This window comes from Bos grunniens, chromosome 2 (genome assembly GCF_055505025.1).
Source record: "Bos grunniens cultivar Pamir isolate PY7600 chromosome 2, Bosgru_T2T1.0, whole genome shotgun sequence".
Lineage (NCBI taxonomy): Eukaryota > Metazoa > Chordata > Mammalia > Artiodactyla > Bovidae > Bos > Bos grunniens.
Window position 1 is genome coordinate 39,247,926 of NC_141166.1, and position 16,141 is coordinate 39,264,066.

Sequence of the window (16,141 nt, forward strand, 5' to 3'; positions counted from 1 at the left end):
TCTGACATCAGAGTTGATGGTATTCTCTCAAACAGTTTTAGGGGTCAAAAGGCAATGGCACCCCACTCCAGTCCTCTTGCCTGGAAAATCCCATGGATGGAGGAGCCTGGTAGGCTGCAGTCCACGGGGTCGCTAAGAGTCGGACACGACTGAGCGACTTCACTTTCACTTTTCACTTTCATGCATTGGAGAGGGAAATGGCAGCCCACTCCAGTGTTCTTGCCTGGAGAATCCCAGGGACGGGGGACCCTGGGGGGCTGCCGTCTATATGGGGTCGCACAGAGTCGGACATGACTGAAGCAACTTAGCAGGAGCAGCAGTCTGCCATGGAGCCCCTTCTCTTTAGGTACATTAGAGAGACTGGAAGAGCTGAGGCTTCTCAAGCTTTAAAGGGAAGACGAATCACCTAGGGGAGTGTTAAAGTGGTCTGGGGTGAAGCCTGAGGCTTTGCATTTTGAACAAGCTCCCAGGTGAAGCTGGGAACACTCTAAGCAGCAAGGAGCTAAAGGATGCATAGAGCACAGGGGGCATGCATGGGAGGAGGTCTGTTTCCATGGCCGATGAGCATCGGTTTTCTCTCTCTTCTAGCAGGAGCAGCCTGACTTGACTTTGGAGGAAATATTTTCTCTCCACGTTTAGCTTATGTATTGATAGTTCAGATGAGCCCCCTTCTCTCTTCAGTCTCCACCTACCCCAATCATCTGTGATAGTTAGGTCTGTGACCTCCCCTTGCCCTTTAGCACAAGCGAACAGGTGACCCAAGTAATGCAATGATTTTCACACCCTGGATTTGGCTAGTGCTGCCAGGAAAGAGGCTTTCTTTGGGAGAGTATGAGACTTGGAGCTTCCACTGCTCATTATGAGAGGGGAGTCTGTATGAGGATGAAGCCAACATAGAGGAAGGAGAACTAAACTTTGGAAGAATTCCTATGACATCTTTTGAGAGCCTGGGTCCAGAGTTAAAGAAAGCAAACTTCTTAAAGACATTTTTTTGAGTGACTGGATACATCCTCGCCTGAGGCAGATACTCTTGCCTTGATGGGAGACTTGACTCAATAAAGTAGCCTTTATGCTTAGGCCAATTTGAGTTTGTCACTTGCAACAGATAGCATCCTGCTAATACAGCGGTGATAGGGCCTGACACACAGCCAGCATTCAGCAGATAACTGAAGCCTCCTCTTCATAATTTTTCTTTGGTTGGACTGAGCAATATGTATTATGTTTTATGTTCTTTTCCCAGGAAACAAGAAGAAACAATCTGAAACTATCAGATAGGTGACAAGCAATTTTATTTTGCAAAACAATCACTATACAGCAACAAATACATTTGCAAATTTTGATTGAAAAACATGAACTAACTACAACCAGCCATTGAAGAAATGCCTTTCTATGGTAACAGGCTCTAGAATTATCAGAAGAAAGAAACCCCCCACAGATTTGTAGCGGCATGTTGGAACCTTGGAATCCCAGCATACAGAGTATACTTTTTGTTGATTTTTTTCTTTTTGCTAAAGTTGAAGTATCATGATTGACATTTTCTGAGTTTAAAAATAAGCTTTTTCCTGCAGAGGGACTTGGCCTCAACCTACATACCCAGGCTAAAAACCCTAGGTTTAAAAAAACAAACATCAATACTGATTTAACATATTAATCTTGGAAAGAATGCCTAGAATTTGCCTTTTCAAACCATGAATCTACCTTTTCTAGCTACTTAGACCATGAATGGTTTGTTTTCCTCCTTTTCATAGTATAAAAAATAGGAGAAAATGCTATAATTGCAGCTATGTCAAAAATCAACCACATTGAGATGATTTCTTTAATAATAGTGACTGGATCTCTTATTTTGCCTGATGATCCCATTTCCTGCTCTAAAACTATGTGAGTATGTGGAGAAGGCCAGCTACTGTCAGTACTTTCTTCCATTTAACCAAGTTCTCACTTCAGCCTTCTTCAGCTATACCTCGTTGGTGATCCACAGGTGTCTTGCTTGTGGGTGGGATTTCAGCCCATCACCCTGCTGGAACTCAGCAGGAGAATCCAGAGAGAGTTGGTTCCTAAATGAACATGGCCTTTGAAACTCATCATGAACTCGGATCTCTCCTGCATCATTGAAAGGTACCCAATTATTGGTTGCAGGTGACCCAGAGAGAGTGAGTGGGCCTTTTAACTCTTCATAGCTCTGGATTACTTATGTTTCCTTAAACAGGTTCTCCAAGGCAAAAGCCAGAGAGAAACTGGCATTAATTGATCTAGAATTGAGACTATGAAGCCTTAATTTCTAGATCAGCGTATGGATGTCCCCACAAGAGTGGTGTTCAAAAAGCTTAATTTGTGTCGTTAATCTTGAGAGTAAAGGTAAGATGGGTTCCACCCCTTATCCCCCAAAGAAGACAGTTAGCCTGTATTTCTTTCTTTTACTGCTACCAATTTTCAATTTCATTTTATAGAATTATTAATTTCCATACAAAGTGAGGGTATTTAGTCATTGTAATTTTGCTGTGATTTGAAGCAAACATTTGTTTTAATGCCAAATCTAATCACTGGGTACCTTATATAATCTTTATTTTAGACATGTATTTGTAAAAAAACAATTTTAATATGTAGAACATGGTTACTTAGTGTTTATAAAAATTTTAAACCAAGTTGAAAAAAATACATGTTTCACAGGTTAAAATTGTTCTAACCAGCTGTTAATTTCTTTCTAGAGCTTTAATCACTACCTAACACTACCTAACACATAAGAAAATACCATTAAGTCCCCACACAGCTATTCTTTCTTTTCCTATTTCCTGGTGCATTTCAAAGGAAGCTGATGAATAAAATGCCCAGATTGGTCAAATCAAACCTCACAGCAATAATTAGGCAGAAAATAGACACACCCATAGTCCTAATCAGTCCTTTCTAAATCTTTGACTATCCTAAATAACTGAGCTATAGTTTCAGAAATGTTTGCCTCCGTAAAATCTCTTAGTTGACAGTGAATGGTGCACTTTTGCTCACAGAGTTTCTTTCACGGAAGTCACGTTGGCTGTAACTTCCAATGGGTCACAACGCGGCACCCGTGTCTCTCTGCCTTTCCATCCTTCAGCTTCGTTCTTAGATGCTACTATACTAGCTTATTGCCTCAGTCCATGCTCATCATTTCCTCCTTTATGCTTGAGAACTGATTTGACTCAAAGGGATCAAACCCTATTGAAACATTTGCCTTTAACTTTTCAGATCCAGCCTACCAGCCCTGAGCAAGAAAAAGAATAGATAAATACTAAAAAGCATCCATTCATCCTAGTAACCCATTGCCCTACTCAGACTAATAATGACTATTTCATTGCTTCTTCATAAATTTAAGATGAATGATTCTTAAAGAAGAATTAGTTGACTTGTGATGTCTAGACTGTATATAAAGTCAGAACCATATTAGCTACTGATAAATAATAGTAAAACAGTATTCCTTTATAGAGTGCAATGTTGGAATCATGAAAAAACTGATTTAGATATCTGCATCTCCAATATTTTGTAGTTCTCAAAATATTGTATTTTCCCTTTCTGATCAAGGGATCTTACTTCGGGTATGGAGGCCAAACATTTTCTGTCAGATAACTGAATAAACAGGTACTGCTTGGAAGAATGGAATATCATGTCCCAAACTCCCACTGTTAGTTTCAACTTTAGCAAATGGAAAAAAAAGAAAAAGAAATCTTAATAAGTCTATTCCATGAATGATTATAGGAGTAAACCCCAAAATATTCTGTGATTCAAAATAAGACAAACCCATAATCTTAAACCAACAATCTGTAAACCCCTTTTATGTATAACTGGACCCACCCCCACAAACTCCATGTTGGTGAAAGCAAAGAAAAATAAATTTTTTCTAGCATCACGGGAGAAACTTTAATGGGAGAAACTTGTATCTGGCACTAAAACAGGGTTACAGTTTTGAGTTGTTACAGAAAGCAACTTCATGCTAAAACTTTTTGTCTTTTTTAACTTTTTTTTTTTTTAATAGGGAGAGAACCCTGCTAACATCTACTTTCACATACCTAAAATTGCAACACCAAAGGGTGCAGGAGACACAGATACTGTGAATAAGGAAGTATAATATTCAAGTATGAGGAAGTATCACAAATGGCCACAGAGAAATATATATATATTTATATCTATAATACTGTATCAAACAGATGGAAAGGGTGTGAAACTGGTAGTGTGGACACAAATCTAGCTGATCAACTGACATCCTAACCAGACACAAGTCCATCCTAATGAAAGTGCTTCATTCCTAAGAGATGCACTTTCACTTCCTCAACCACAGCTCAAATGCTTCGAAACTATTTTTTAATTAATTAAATAATTTATTGGATTGACTTATACTCTGATATAATTATCCAGGTCCCAAACGTTAATAACTTAATTGAATCTTTCTTCCCATTTATACAAAATAATGCTTTAAAAAAAAACCATTTCTTACATGCTCTTCCCTTCCTGCAATGACTCCTTGATTTAATTTAACCTGTAATAAGTTACAAGGGGCAACTTTTTATCTTTTCACCCAGCAACAGAATAGTGAAATGAGCAGCTTGGATTTTAACAAGGCCTTTCAGAATGTAGTAGATAGCCTTCAGGCACATGAAAGGTAGAAATGCAATTTTTAAAATAATGATACTCCATGCAAAACAGCAGAGCGAAAAAAAAATTGTCCAATTGTACTCATGTAAAGCCAGTATCTTCCTGTTGCAAATGGAAATCAAATCAATTTCTGCATATACTATTTTTTTTTATAAAATTGTAACAATTACTACAGTTTGGGAATGAGATTATTTATTTTACGGTTTGTAAAGAATGAATATAACACCTGCTCAGAGCCCACTCCTGCCAGAGCTCATGCCTAAATAGTATGACGTCAATACTAAATGAGAGATATTCACAAGCCCTGTTTAGCGAGTGCGGCAGTGACATCCTCGGCCAGGGTGGCAAGCTGGGGGGATTCAAGCAGGTTGATGCTTCCAGAAGAGGAGACGTTGCTGAGTCGTCGGGGGGAAGCCACGCTGGATCTGCCTGGGGACTGTGTAATGATCTCAGCCCCATGGTCCACACGGGCCTTAGCATGCTCTCTGAAGTTCAACTTTTGGCTGTCAATCTGTTTAAGACAAGCATCAGTCCTCGGTTAACTCAAACATTTTAAATTGTCCCCTAGCTCTTTCTCTGTATCCCAGAGCTGATGTTCATGTCACTTCTATTCAGCTCTGCCATCCCTACTTCCTGGGTGTCCAGGTCTTTAATCTGGGACCTATTTTGATGAAGAATATTTCAAAAGGATTTTTTAAAAAGGCAAGATCTGCTCACAATCTTGTGTCTTACCTTGACATTACCACCTCCGGGAACGTGGTGAGCATTGTCAAGCGAACCGACTTTAGCTTGGGCCTTTTCTTTGAAATCTAGCTTCACACTTTCAATTTTCACACGCCCACCACCTACGGAGGAGATGAGAAAGGCTTTTAAATGCCTTGCTAACATTAAATCTTCTATTTTGGTGACTAGTTCCCCAAAATGACTATAGCAGGTAGACCATGGCAAATCACAAACTTAATGAACTCTACTAACCCTCTGACCATAGATGGGAAAGGAATCTTTTAGAATTTTTAGTCTACACCATTTTCCCCATACCATCTAAGTAAGGTGTTGTTCAGTCACTCAGTCGTGTCCAACTCTTTGCGACCCCACAGAGCCCAGCACGCCAGGCTTCCCTGTCTATCATCAACTCCCGGAGCCTGCTCCAACTCATGTCCATTGAGTTGGTGATGCCATCCAACTATCTCATCCTCTGTTGTCCCCTTCTCCTCCTGCCTTCAATCTTTCCCAGCATTAGGGTCTTTTCTAATGAGTCAGCTCTTCGCATCAGGTGGCCAAAGAATTGGAGCTTCAGCTTCAGCATCAGTCGTTTCAATGAATATTCAGGATTGATTTTCTTTAGGATTGACTGGTTCGATCTCCTTGCAGCCCAAGAGACTCTCAAGAGTCTTCTCCAACTCCACCGTTCAAAAGCATCAATTCTTCAGTCCTCAGCCTTCTTTATGGTCCAACTCGCACATTCATATATCCATCTAAGGCAGTGACATCCTTTTTGTATCATTCCCTGGATTGCTTTACATATTAATTCTTTTCTCTACTCATGGCTAACCTAAAATATCAGAGGTATTTTTCTTATCTATGTAATAAAAACTAAAAATAACACAATGAAAGTACCATATGTATCCTTTCTCAAACTTGGAGTATTTTGTCTCTTATTCTTAAGGGAGCAAATTAAATTGCAAGGAAGCACTTCTCTATTTTTCTTCATGGTAATAGGTCACTTACAGGCTAGCAATTGTGTACATATGCATGATATTGCCACTTGTAAATTTTCAGCACTGATACCTTGACTGATGAAACTGGAGTCAGAGGCTGAAGTGCTTAAAAGCTTCCATTTTAATTAGTAGATGGAGTGATAGGAAGGGAATCTTAGAGATCCCATTCTTGTCCAGATGCCATAGGACTAATTTGACACTGATCTGATAATATGGAGACGGAGTTCTGACGATGCCATTTCTTAAATGTTAATTAGCTGAAAATCGAGGATCTGCTGATAGATGAGAGTGCCATGAGCCGCCCTTCTGTGGCACCTCCGTTTCTGCACACCTTTTCAGGCTTGTGAATGCAAGCAGTTCTACGTCGAGTAGGTATCTGTTGTTCTTTAGCTTATTCTTGGGCCTGTCTGCCGATGTCTTTGACCTGGGAAGAATCTGGATTAGATACCTTTACCTGTTTCCACCTAAGAGACTAGCTTTCACTTTCATTAGCAACTTGGTTTTAGCTGTATGCATATTTTTTTTTTTTAATAAGGCCAGTAGTAAGCCATGTGATCCTCTATTATTATTGCATCTCTTTTGGGATTTTGATTTGGAAAAAATACCTGAGGGACTCTATGGAAACATGGAAAAGATTTTTTAATTTTGGACTCTTGATACTTATTTACTTCCATAGATGAGAGAGAAAGGGTTGTTAAAACTTCACAGGTCTCTTATTCCTGCGGTGTTTTTCTCATGTGATATCTAGAAATTTATATTAACACCCAATTACCTGGCCAGGGCCCCCTTGAAATTGTATGATGTTACTGGATTACATTTAAAAAAATTTACATTTATTGACTTGACTGTGTTGGGTCTTAGGGCAGCATGTGGGATCAAGTTCCCGACCAGGGATCACGTCTGGGCCCCCTGCACTGGGAGCAGCATGGAGACTTAACGACTGGACCACCAGGGAAGTTCCTGGGTTACGTTCTGAAGATTCATTCACACTCCTTCGGAAGGCTTAGGATGTGTATGATGCTATTTAACTCATTCCTGTAGGAGACATGAAGCTGTCCTTCCCTCAAAAGATGCATTATTGCAGGGGTGTTATTCTACCAACATTTTACTTGGCCCCATGGGTCTCACCTGTTGGTTGTGACAGGATTAGTGTGATTCATAAAACACAGTTATATTGGTTAGACGCTAGAGGATACTGAATTTTCAATTACAGGAGATCAACTTTCTTGAGATCTTACTTTTCTATTTTCATAAGCCTCTGATAGAAACTGTCTTTTCAAGTTTTATGATTATATATTGTGCCAATATAACCCTATTAAAATTTTTGTTAGACTATATTTTGAGAGAGAAGGGAAAAACAATGTAATATTGACCCAAACTATATTCAGAAAAGGAAGCCTGAGAAGTCTATTTTTGTCACAGTCCTGCTGTAGTGAAGTGAAAGTCCCTCATTTGTGTCCGACTCTTTGCGACCCCATGGACTGCATAGTCCATGGAATTCTCCAAGCCAGAATACTAGAGTGGGTAGCTAGGTAATTTTATAGAACTGTTAGAGAAGCTCATTTGAAATCAGAGATCTCTGCCTTTGGTTCTGAAAAATTCTGGCCCCATTAGGAGCAGTAACTGCAGAGGATTATAATCCCCATCAAGCTTCTTATGTTCCAAAGTGAAGTCAAAAGACTAGCTATTTCAATTTGTGCCTCCAGGTGATGAATTGTTTCCTCCTTATTTCCTTCTGAGACATTCTACAATCCAAAGTAATTTTGTGAAAAGCTTGCTATTGTCAAAGATCATTCATTGTGTTAACACGTCTTTGTGAACTTGGTCATCTGATTCACTTATTATGAAGTAAGAGTGAGAAATAGGTGGGAGTCCATGACAATAGCCTTTTATGACCTGTAAAACATACACGTGATATTTTCTCGTATATAGAAGATTTTTCTGTGCATCAAGACTTTAGGTGAACTGAACTAAATGTATACTTATCATCTGGAATTACAGAGTCCAGTATTTTCTTTTGTATTCTGGAAGAAGGTAGGCAGTGTACCCAGATACTTCCATCATACTGTTGACACAGGACAAAATCAGCTAAATGTCTGTAGATATAAGGCACAGATGGGGGGCTGTGAAGATACCCATTTGGGAACATGTTCCTTCTCTCTCATGAATGATAGACGGCTAATTCCAGATAACAATTCTGAAATCAGTAATGGAAATTCCTTATATGTAGTTTCTATCTCCTTGAATTGCTTTATTAACACCCTTTGCCAAAGTGAAGCCCAATTTCTAGACATATTTCCAATACTTATCCATTTTTGAAACCTTTTGTTTTTCAACTAAAAAAATTCTTCTCAATAATCTTTTGGTCAGAAATCTTACTGGGGTCAGTTGTTCTTTTACCTTGTTCTGATAACACTTGAGATTATGATTCATGGGATTAAGATATTACCTGGTTTAATTAAGATGCCAAGAATAGATGGTTAAAATCAATTTTTTGTCCTTCAATGGTATATATGTTATGTCAAAATAGTCTCAAGAAAATTAACAAATTTGACAATTGTCCATTATTTACATATGCGTGGAGGTGGAATTTAGCAAAAACATATAGTACATGATACTTAGAAAAAAATGACACATATGCATTAAATTCACAAATTAAATAGGGAAAAATCACTAGCACATATGAATATACACTCTACCTTAGGGCACTAGACTTATGAGATATGAGATATCCCATAAAAATATATCATAAAATATCATAATATATCATATATTATGATATCCTAAGATATAATAATGAGATATGAGATATCTCATAATAATGAGATATTATGAAATACATGGTTTTTCCAGTAGTCATATATGGATGGATGTGAGAGTTGGACTATAAATAAGGCTGAGTGCTGAAGAATTGATGCTTTTGAACTGTGGTGTTGGAGAAGACTCTTGAGAGTCCCTTGGACTGCAAGGAGATCAAACCAATCAATCCTAAAGGAAATCAGTCCTGAATATTCATTGGAAGGACTGATGCTGAAGCTGAAGCTCCTATACTTTGGCCACCTGATGTGAAGAACTGACTCACTGGAAAAGACCCTGAAGCTGGGATTGAAGGCAGGAGGAGAAGGGCATGACAGAGGATGAGATGATTGGATGGCATCACCAACTCAATGAACATGAGTTTGAGCAGGTTCCAGGAGTTGGTAATGGACAGGGAAGCCTGGTGTGCTGCAGTCCATGGAGTCGCAAAAAGTTGGACATGACTGAGCAACTGAACTAAACTTATGAGATATTCCAGAAAAACAAGCAGTCTGTGGTCAAATAAGTTGGGGAGACATTGCATTCTGAAGATTCACAATGCTTATTGACCTAGATCTGAGAAATTCAACAGAAAAATACATTTCTTCAGCTTTGTTAAAAAGCACAATCCTTTTTTCCCCCACATAATGTAGAAAAACAATTTCTTGCAAAACCTTTGAAATGCTGCATTCAGTCCATGAATTACATAAGAATATATGGCCCAATATAATTTTATAGACTATATATTTCAAAAGAGCTCCAATAAGCATGTTGAGTACATACAGATAAATGCATCTCCTGTATCTTTTCATTTTTAACGTGTCCTAGGATATGTGGCCTGTTTGTGGTAACTGAGTTTACTTGTCCATATGAAGATGCCTCAAAATTTCTAATTTAAGTTTCTATTAACACAAGCATGAAGTATCAGGATGTGGAAAGGTCCTTCCAATCAGATATCTCACAGCAACAAAAACTTTGCTTGTCGATTTTTTGAATTCAATATAATCTCTCTCAGACTACTAAAAATACTGATTTACCTGGCCTGTGGCGGATGTTCTTCAGAGAGCCACATTTGGATGTCACATGGCTTAGGTCTATCTTCTTGGTGACAATCTGTACCTGTGTGAACCACAGAAAATAGGCTTAAAATAGTTTAGATGTAAATAAGCCCCTAAGCTCATATGTAAAATCTAGAAATATACCCAAACTCACAACATACAACAACATATACACACACATGGGAAAACGCAATCTTCCATACGTTCTCCCATATGTTTGGTTGGAAAGAAAAACACAAGTGAAGGAAAATCCTAGAAGAGAAGATTTTATTAGTAGAAAACAGATCATGCCACAAAGGGACAGAACTTCTGTATTAAGAAGGCACGCTTTCCACTCAGAGAAAGAAGCCACACCGTATTAAACCTTTCCATAAGCAAAGAGCCAAGTGAAAAGGGAAAGTATTCTTTAGAAAGTGATTTTTACATGAAAGTGACCAAAACTGCTCATACAAACAAGAAGTCCAACACTGCTTTAAGATACAAGAAGAAGAAAGCTCTAAACATGCTTTTCTAAAACACTCTTGCCATATTTTGGCTAAATGCAATTTTTATTGCACACCAAATGATAAAAAGATAGCATTTGTTTTTCTTCTGGGTTTTACTGAAATCAATTCTTCTTCTAATATTTGAAAGGGTGCTTTCCAAGCATGGTCCTGGTTCATTTACATCAGAAATACATGGGAATTATGTAATCTAGCACTGGAAATGGGGCTAAGGAATCTTCCCCAATCAAATCAATCAAGTTGAACAAGCGATTCTTCTCTAGGGGAAAGTTTCAGACTATTGGTTTGGAGGTTGGAAGCTTCTCTAATAACTTTAAAATCATCCTTTCCTTCGTAGGTGTTTTGACCAGCAGCACCTATTGTAGAGGTCAGCTGGGTCAATCCTCTGATACTCTCAAAATTACCTATTAATTCCAGGACTGAGATTGCTTCCCTGAGAGCAGTACACGGCGTGTACTTACAGTCAGTGCACCAGGGATGAGGGGAGCCTGTCAGTGTAAACACTGAGCCTGAGGCTCAGCCCTGACCCTAGAAGGAGCCCAGCAAATCTTGCTGGGGTTCTCCCATATGGCACATTTTCATGCTCAGTGGAGCTGCCTTGAACATCAGGCACTTGCTTGTCTCTTTTTTCACTGTTTGACTCCATCTCTGCCCAACCGAGGAGCAAGAAACCAAGAGTTATTAGATAAGCAAGAATTCTGGATTTGATACTCTATAAATTACTTGAGTCACAGATGGCTAGAACCCAAAGTCTAGGTGATTGGATCTGTAGTATAGTCACCCTATTCACCTTTTTTATTATTCTAATGTTAACAAAGAACCATGCCTACTTTACTTGAGTCTGCCTGCTTGAACTCTTCCTCAAATACTTTTGAGAAACATGAATTCATCTTTCTCTTCCTCTCAGAGAATATTATTTCCACCCAATTTAAGAGACAGGGATTAAAAAAAAAATCAAGACAAAGAGTATACTGGGACTTGAATCCTTTCACTTTGAATTACAGATGAGCCATGCTTCACCAGGTTTGTATTATCCCAACTCTCATGAATAATGAAGCACAAAAGATCGACATTATACACTTTGGATACTTTCATACATCAGTCATTGCCTCAGGAGTAACTCAAAAGGAGCTAGAAAAGTGTGTGCTCAGCTGACTTTTGCAAGGGAGCAGAGACAGCATGAGAAAATACCTTAAAGCCAAAGGCCAGCAACAAATTGGCAGGTGAAATGGGCTTTCCATCTCCCTGAAAACCATGGTGTCCCCCTTTAAAAAGCAAGAAATTCACCAGTGATCTCAGAGGGAAGGATGGAAAGCCCATCACTGAAAATGCAAGGCTGACAAGCTCCCAAACCAGGGGGACTTGTGGCACAGCAACAAGAAGTGGGGAGTGTGCTGGGAGGTGTTGGGAAGGAGGTGAGAAAGGAGACGAAGTGCCAGCTGTGCAGATTGGCGCCACACAATCAGGACAGCTTCTGACACAAGCTTCTACTTACATTTCCGCCCCCAGCAGAATGTTTGATGTTATCCTTGGAACCACATCTGGACTGAACCTTGCTAAAATCGATCTTCTTGTTTAAAATCCTAACCTAAAAGGAATTGGAAGTAACTTCACTGTGCATTTTCTTTCAAAATTCTGGGATAGAATATTGGGAACCAGGGAACCAGAAATGGGTTAGCACCAAAGAGCTTCCAAACTCCTTTCCACTTACATTTATCATTTATGAGAAAAACTAACACTGAAACTTAAAGGCAAATCTATCATGTAAATATGAAGTGTTTTTCTCCTGCACCCCTCACCCCCATCTCCAAGGGCCAGTGCTTGAGAGCCTGATACCCTGGCTGTAGGCCGCTGTAATCTGGAAACAATATAGGAACAGAAAAGTAAATTATCTGTGAGGAGGTTTCCGATATTGTGGGCAACATTGGGGCTCAGGTCTCCTCCATGGAAGGTCCAATAGTTCAGCCCTGGTTTCTGAAGGATGTGCCAGTGCTCTCCCCACCCCACCCTCCAACTTCTGGAGTGTTAGCCTGACTGTAAATCACCTGGTTAAACTTGAGTGGACTACGACTGGTCCATGCAGAATGATGAGGTTCACACTGGTCTGGCTGACTGCTACAGGTTAGGGTTCTCACTCATCTGAGGGAAGAAGCTCTGGTTTTCCCAAGATCATCAACAAGGAGACTCTGAGCCTCCTCTACTGGAAGCCTTCATGATTCCCTTGCAGGTTTGGTTTAGCAGCTTTCTGAAAGGCCACTTTCTGACACCTGCTCATAAATAGCCAATACCCTTGACTTTGGTGTGATAGCATCCTTTCCATTTTTACAGGGGAGAAAACCAAGGACTGTCAACTAGCTGACCTGAACCAGGCCATGTACAGGTAGTCCAGGTCTGGATTGGGCCCAACAGATTTGAGGTTAGGTGTTTCATTTCTATTTTCAGGAAGTCCAGTGTTCATCTTTAAGGACAACAGCAAATCCAGATCTGGAAAGATATTACTCAGGTGTAAAGTAATGTGCAAAGTAATAACTCTTGTAGCTTCTTTCATGCATCTTCTGAATTTTGAATGTTTTGGAGAGCCCTCCAAAACAAGCAATGTAAGAATGGAAGGAAAGGTTTGTTATTTTTTTGTTTGTTTTATTTCATTTTGACTAAAAGTACCCCCCAATATCTAGAGAGATATCACATTTCCAGTATTTTAGGGGACAGTTTATCCTCTTATACATAAAAAAAAGCAAAATAAATTTACCCTAGATATACAGCTTTCTCCAAGAATGGTATCACATCTCTTCTAATTTGCAAAAAAGAGTACAAAATTCAAAAGGACACTGAATCTTGACTATTTTTAACTAGACAAAGCTTAAATTGCAGCGTCTGCCTAACACTGACAAGATAGCTTGTTCCTTACAGGGAAGCATCATTGACAGCTCTCATCGGCAGCCCAAGGGAAGAGACTTGTCAAAATCTGAATTCAAAAGACAGGATGATGTGGGCACTCTTTTGAGCATAATAAATATTCCAATTAAAAAAAATGGCAATGTCACAAAGTCTGTATCTAACAAAAAGCATAGTTGTTCTAAGGGTTTCAAGTAAACTGTAGATGCAGATAAACAAGTCAATAAGGGCCATTACATTTCAAACTTCACAGATAAGTTATTCTTAGAAAGCAAATAATTCTGATTTGTTTTTTTCTAATAGTAATACTTTAAATTATTCTGCATAAGGAGCTATTTATTTTGGAAATGAAAAAGAATTCATCTAAGCCATTTTTCTAATCCTTGGGATATACAGAGTCTCATATTTCATTTACAAGTTTTAATTTAGAGATCATAAGAGTACCAATCAAGTGACTCATTACCAAGTGATCAAAAGCCAAATATTAAATCTGACTCACTTGTTGCAAAAATGGAAATTCCAAATTCAGTTGCATAAATTTGTTTGACTCTAATGTTTAATCAACTGTTTGACATTTTTTATGATTTTCCAAAGCAAATGATTCAAACCCAACGAGGACATATTGCCAGCATTACTTAAAGATGATTCAAATCTTAAATCCTAAAACTTCAAGGCCAACTTCTGTTGCTTTTCTTTAGATTTTCAAGAGAATCATGGATTTTCTAGTAAAAAACCTAACTGGCCTTTTTTGATGGTAGATTTTACTAACCTATGTTTGCTCACTTGGACATGCATTTATAGCACAGCCTTTACATATTTCCATAATTGCAAAAACTTCATAGTATACTGCTTCTGTCTAAAATGAGACAAAGTATGACATTCACCATTTTGCTTAATGGTTGAATGGACAGAAATAAAACCACTCAGGGCTGTGAATGTTTGATGTTCAGTGAGATTTACACTCTAGCTTGACAACTTGTACCTGAGCCATGTAACTCACATTTATGCCTTACCACAATTACAAACTACTTCATGCCAAACATCTCTAGGATCATTGACAAATAACACCTTAGAGAGTTGATTCCACAAATACTGGCGGTCCTTAGAAACCATCCCTCCCACAAAATAGAAAAACAGATGGCTGCTGTGAAGGTTAAAGCTTTATTTTAGATTTTTTTTTTTAATCAGAGTTGAGTTTTAACTCTCTGTTCTCTATGGATAAATTGAAATGAAAACTGCTTTCTTTGGGAAGAAATTCTCATTGGACTTTTATTTTCCTAAAGCCCATGTCAAGGGAAAATTACTTTAATATCTTGGAGACTGCCTAAAAAAATATAATGAACTTCTATTTTACAAATGAAATAATTTTTTATATTTATAATATAAAGGAAAAATAGTCAAATAGTCATTATCCAACATTAATTCTAAACCACATTTTAATCTTTGTTAATTTTTTTCCATTAGAAATTTTACTTGCTCTATTAATGCAAAGAATGAGAGAATCTTTCCTTCTGCATATTTCATAGCACATGAAATGTATTATTATATCAAGCAACTGGATCATCTTCCAAAAGCTATGCCTTATTAAAAATTCTACCAAATTTCCTATTTCTTATAAAATGAGACAAAATATAAAACTAATAACCAGGCAACCAAGGTTCGCAGCAATACTGATGTTTGAGTTCTCTTTTAATATATTACATTTTGTTCAGATTGTGTTATAGTCTATACTATAGGGGCCTTGTTTATATTTTCAAGTTCATCCCCATGATGTCTTTATGTTATTATCTCTTGACAGAATGCCCTCACTCCAAGTTGAGTATGTAACAGATTATCTTTCAGGGTTCAGGCAAACCAGTTCCTCAGTGCAGGGTTGGCAGAAAAGGATTTCATTCTTTTGGGCATATATTGGTGACTTATATGCAAACATCACTGATTTTTCTTTCATATAAGGGTCTTGTAAGCATGAAGAGTTATAAAGAATAGATTAATGCAACTGAATATTTAATTAGAATTATTTTAACTTAGTTAATTCTATCTATTCCTCCACTACACTAGGAAAGAACAGAAGAGTTACTTTCTGGATATTTTTGATGTGATTCTAGTTGAATTTTATCACAAATGGTTCAATTGAAATGATCTGCCACTGTACTCTCTCTGCATATAAGCTGAATTGCTCCTGTAGAGAAATGAGGTTTTTTTTCCTCCCTCAAATGGGGTTACTCTAAGAAAGAGGAGGAATACAAAATGTGGGATATGCTTGAAGGCAGGAATAGATCTCTCTTACTAGAGGTTAGTTGGAAACATGAAACATGAAAAATGAAATTTTTAGTTTTGAGTAAAACAGTTTACAAAACAGAGTTAGTAATCGCGATGTCAAAATGGGTTCCTTGAGCAATGGGAATCTGATTTTTTTTTTGACACTCTCTGCTGCTGCTTTTTAAAAATAAAATATCCACATGTCAACTCAAGATACCAAGATATGGAAAGTAACTTGGTGTCTAAAAGTTGGATTCTCTTCTCAGTTCCTTTACAGCCTGGTGCTAGGCCC

At 38.2% G+C, this 16,141-nt stretch overlaps 1 protein-coding gene and 1 long non-coding RNA gene across 51 annotated transcripts in view; one reads left to right on the top strand and one right to left on the bottom strand.

Moving 5' to 3' along the window:
- Positions 1-1,272: 1,272 nt before the first annotated feature.
- The window catches only part of MAP2 (microtubule associated protein 2), a 298,362-nt gene continuing 283,493 nt past the window's right edge, over positions 1,273-16,141 (bottom strand). For 28 of the 50 annotated variants that reach the window (XM_086342582.1, XM_086342651.1, XM_086342613.1 and 25 more), the window contains 4 exons: positions 12,191-12,283; positions 10,172-10,253; positions 5,353-5,465; positions 1,273-5,131 (listed from right to left, as the gene is read on the bottom strand). In XM_086342582.1, coding sequence (XP_086198708.1) covers positions 4,916-5,131; positions 5,353-5,465; positions 10,172-10,253; positions 12,191-12,283 — 504 coding nt within the window. In that variant the 3' untranslated portion in view covers positions 1,273-4,915. The remainder of the gene's footprint in view (positions 5,132-5,352; positions 5,466-10,171; positions 10,254-12,190; positions 12,284-16,141) is intronic. The other 22 variants (XM_086342896.1, XM_086342878.1, XM_086342775.1 and 19 more) reach the window with 2 other exon arrangements.
- Positions 6,594-7,330, top strand: LOC147377929 (uncharacterized). The gene is made up of 2 exons (XR_015142890.1): positions 6,594-6,706; positions 7,200-7,330. It is a non-coding gene; the product is annotated as an uncharacterized LOC147377929 (long non-coding RNA).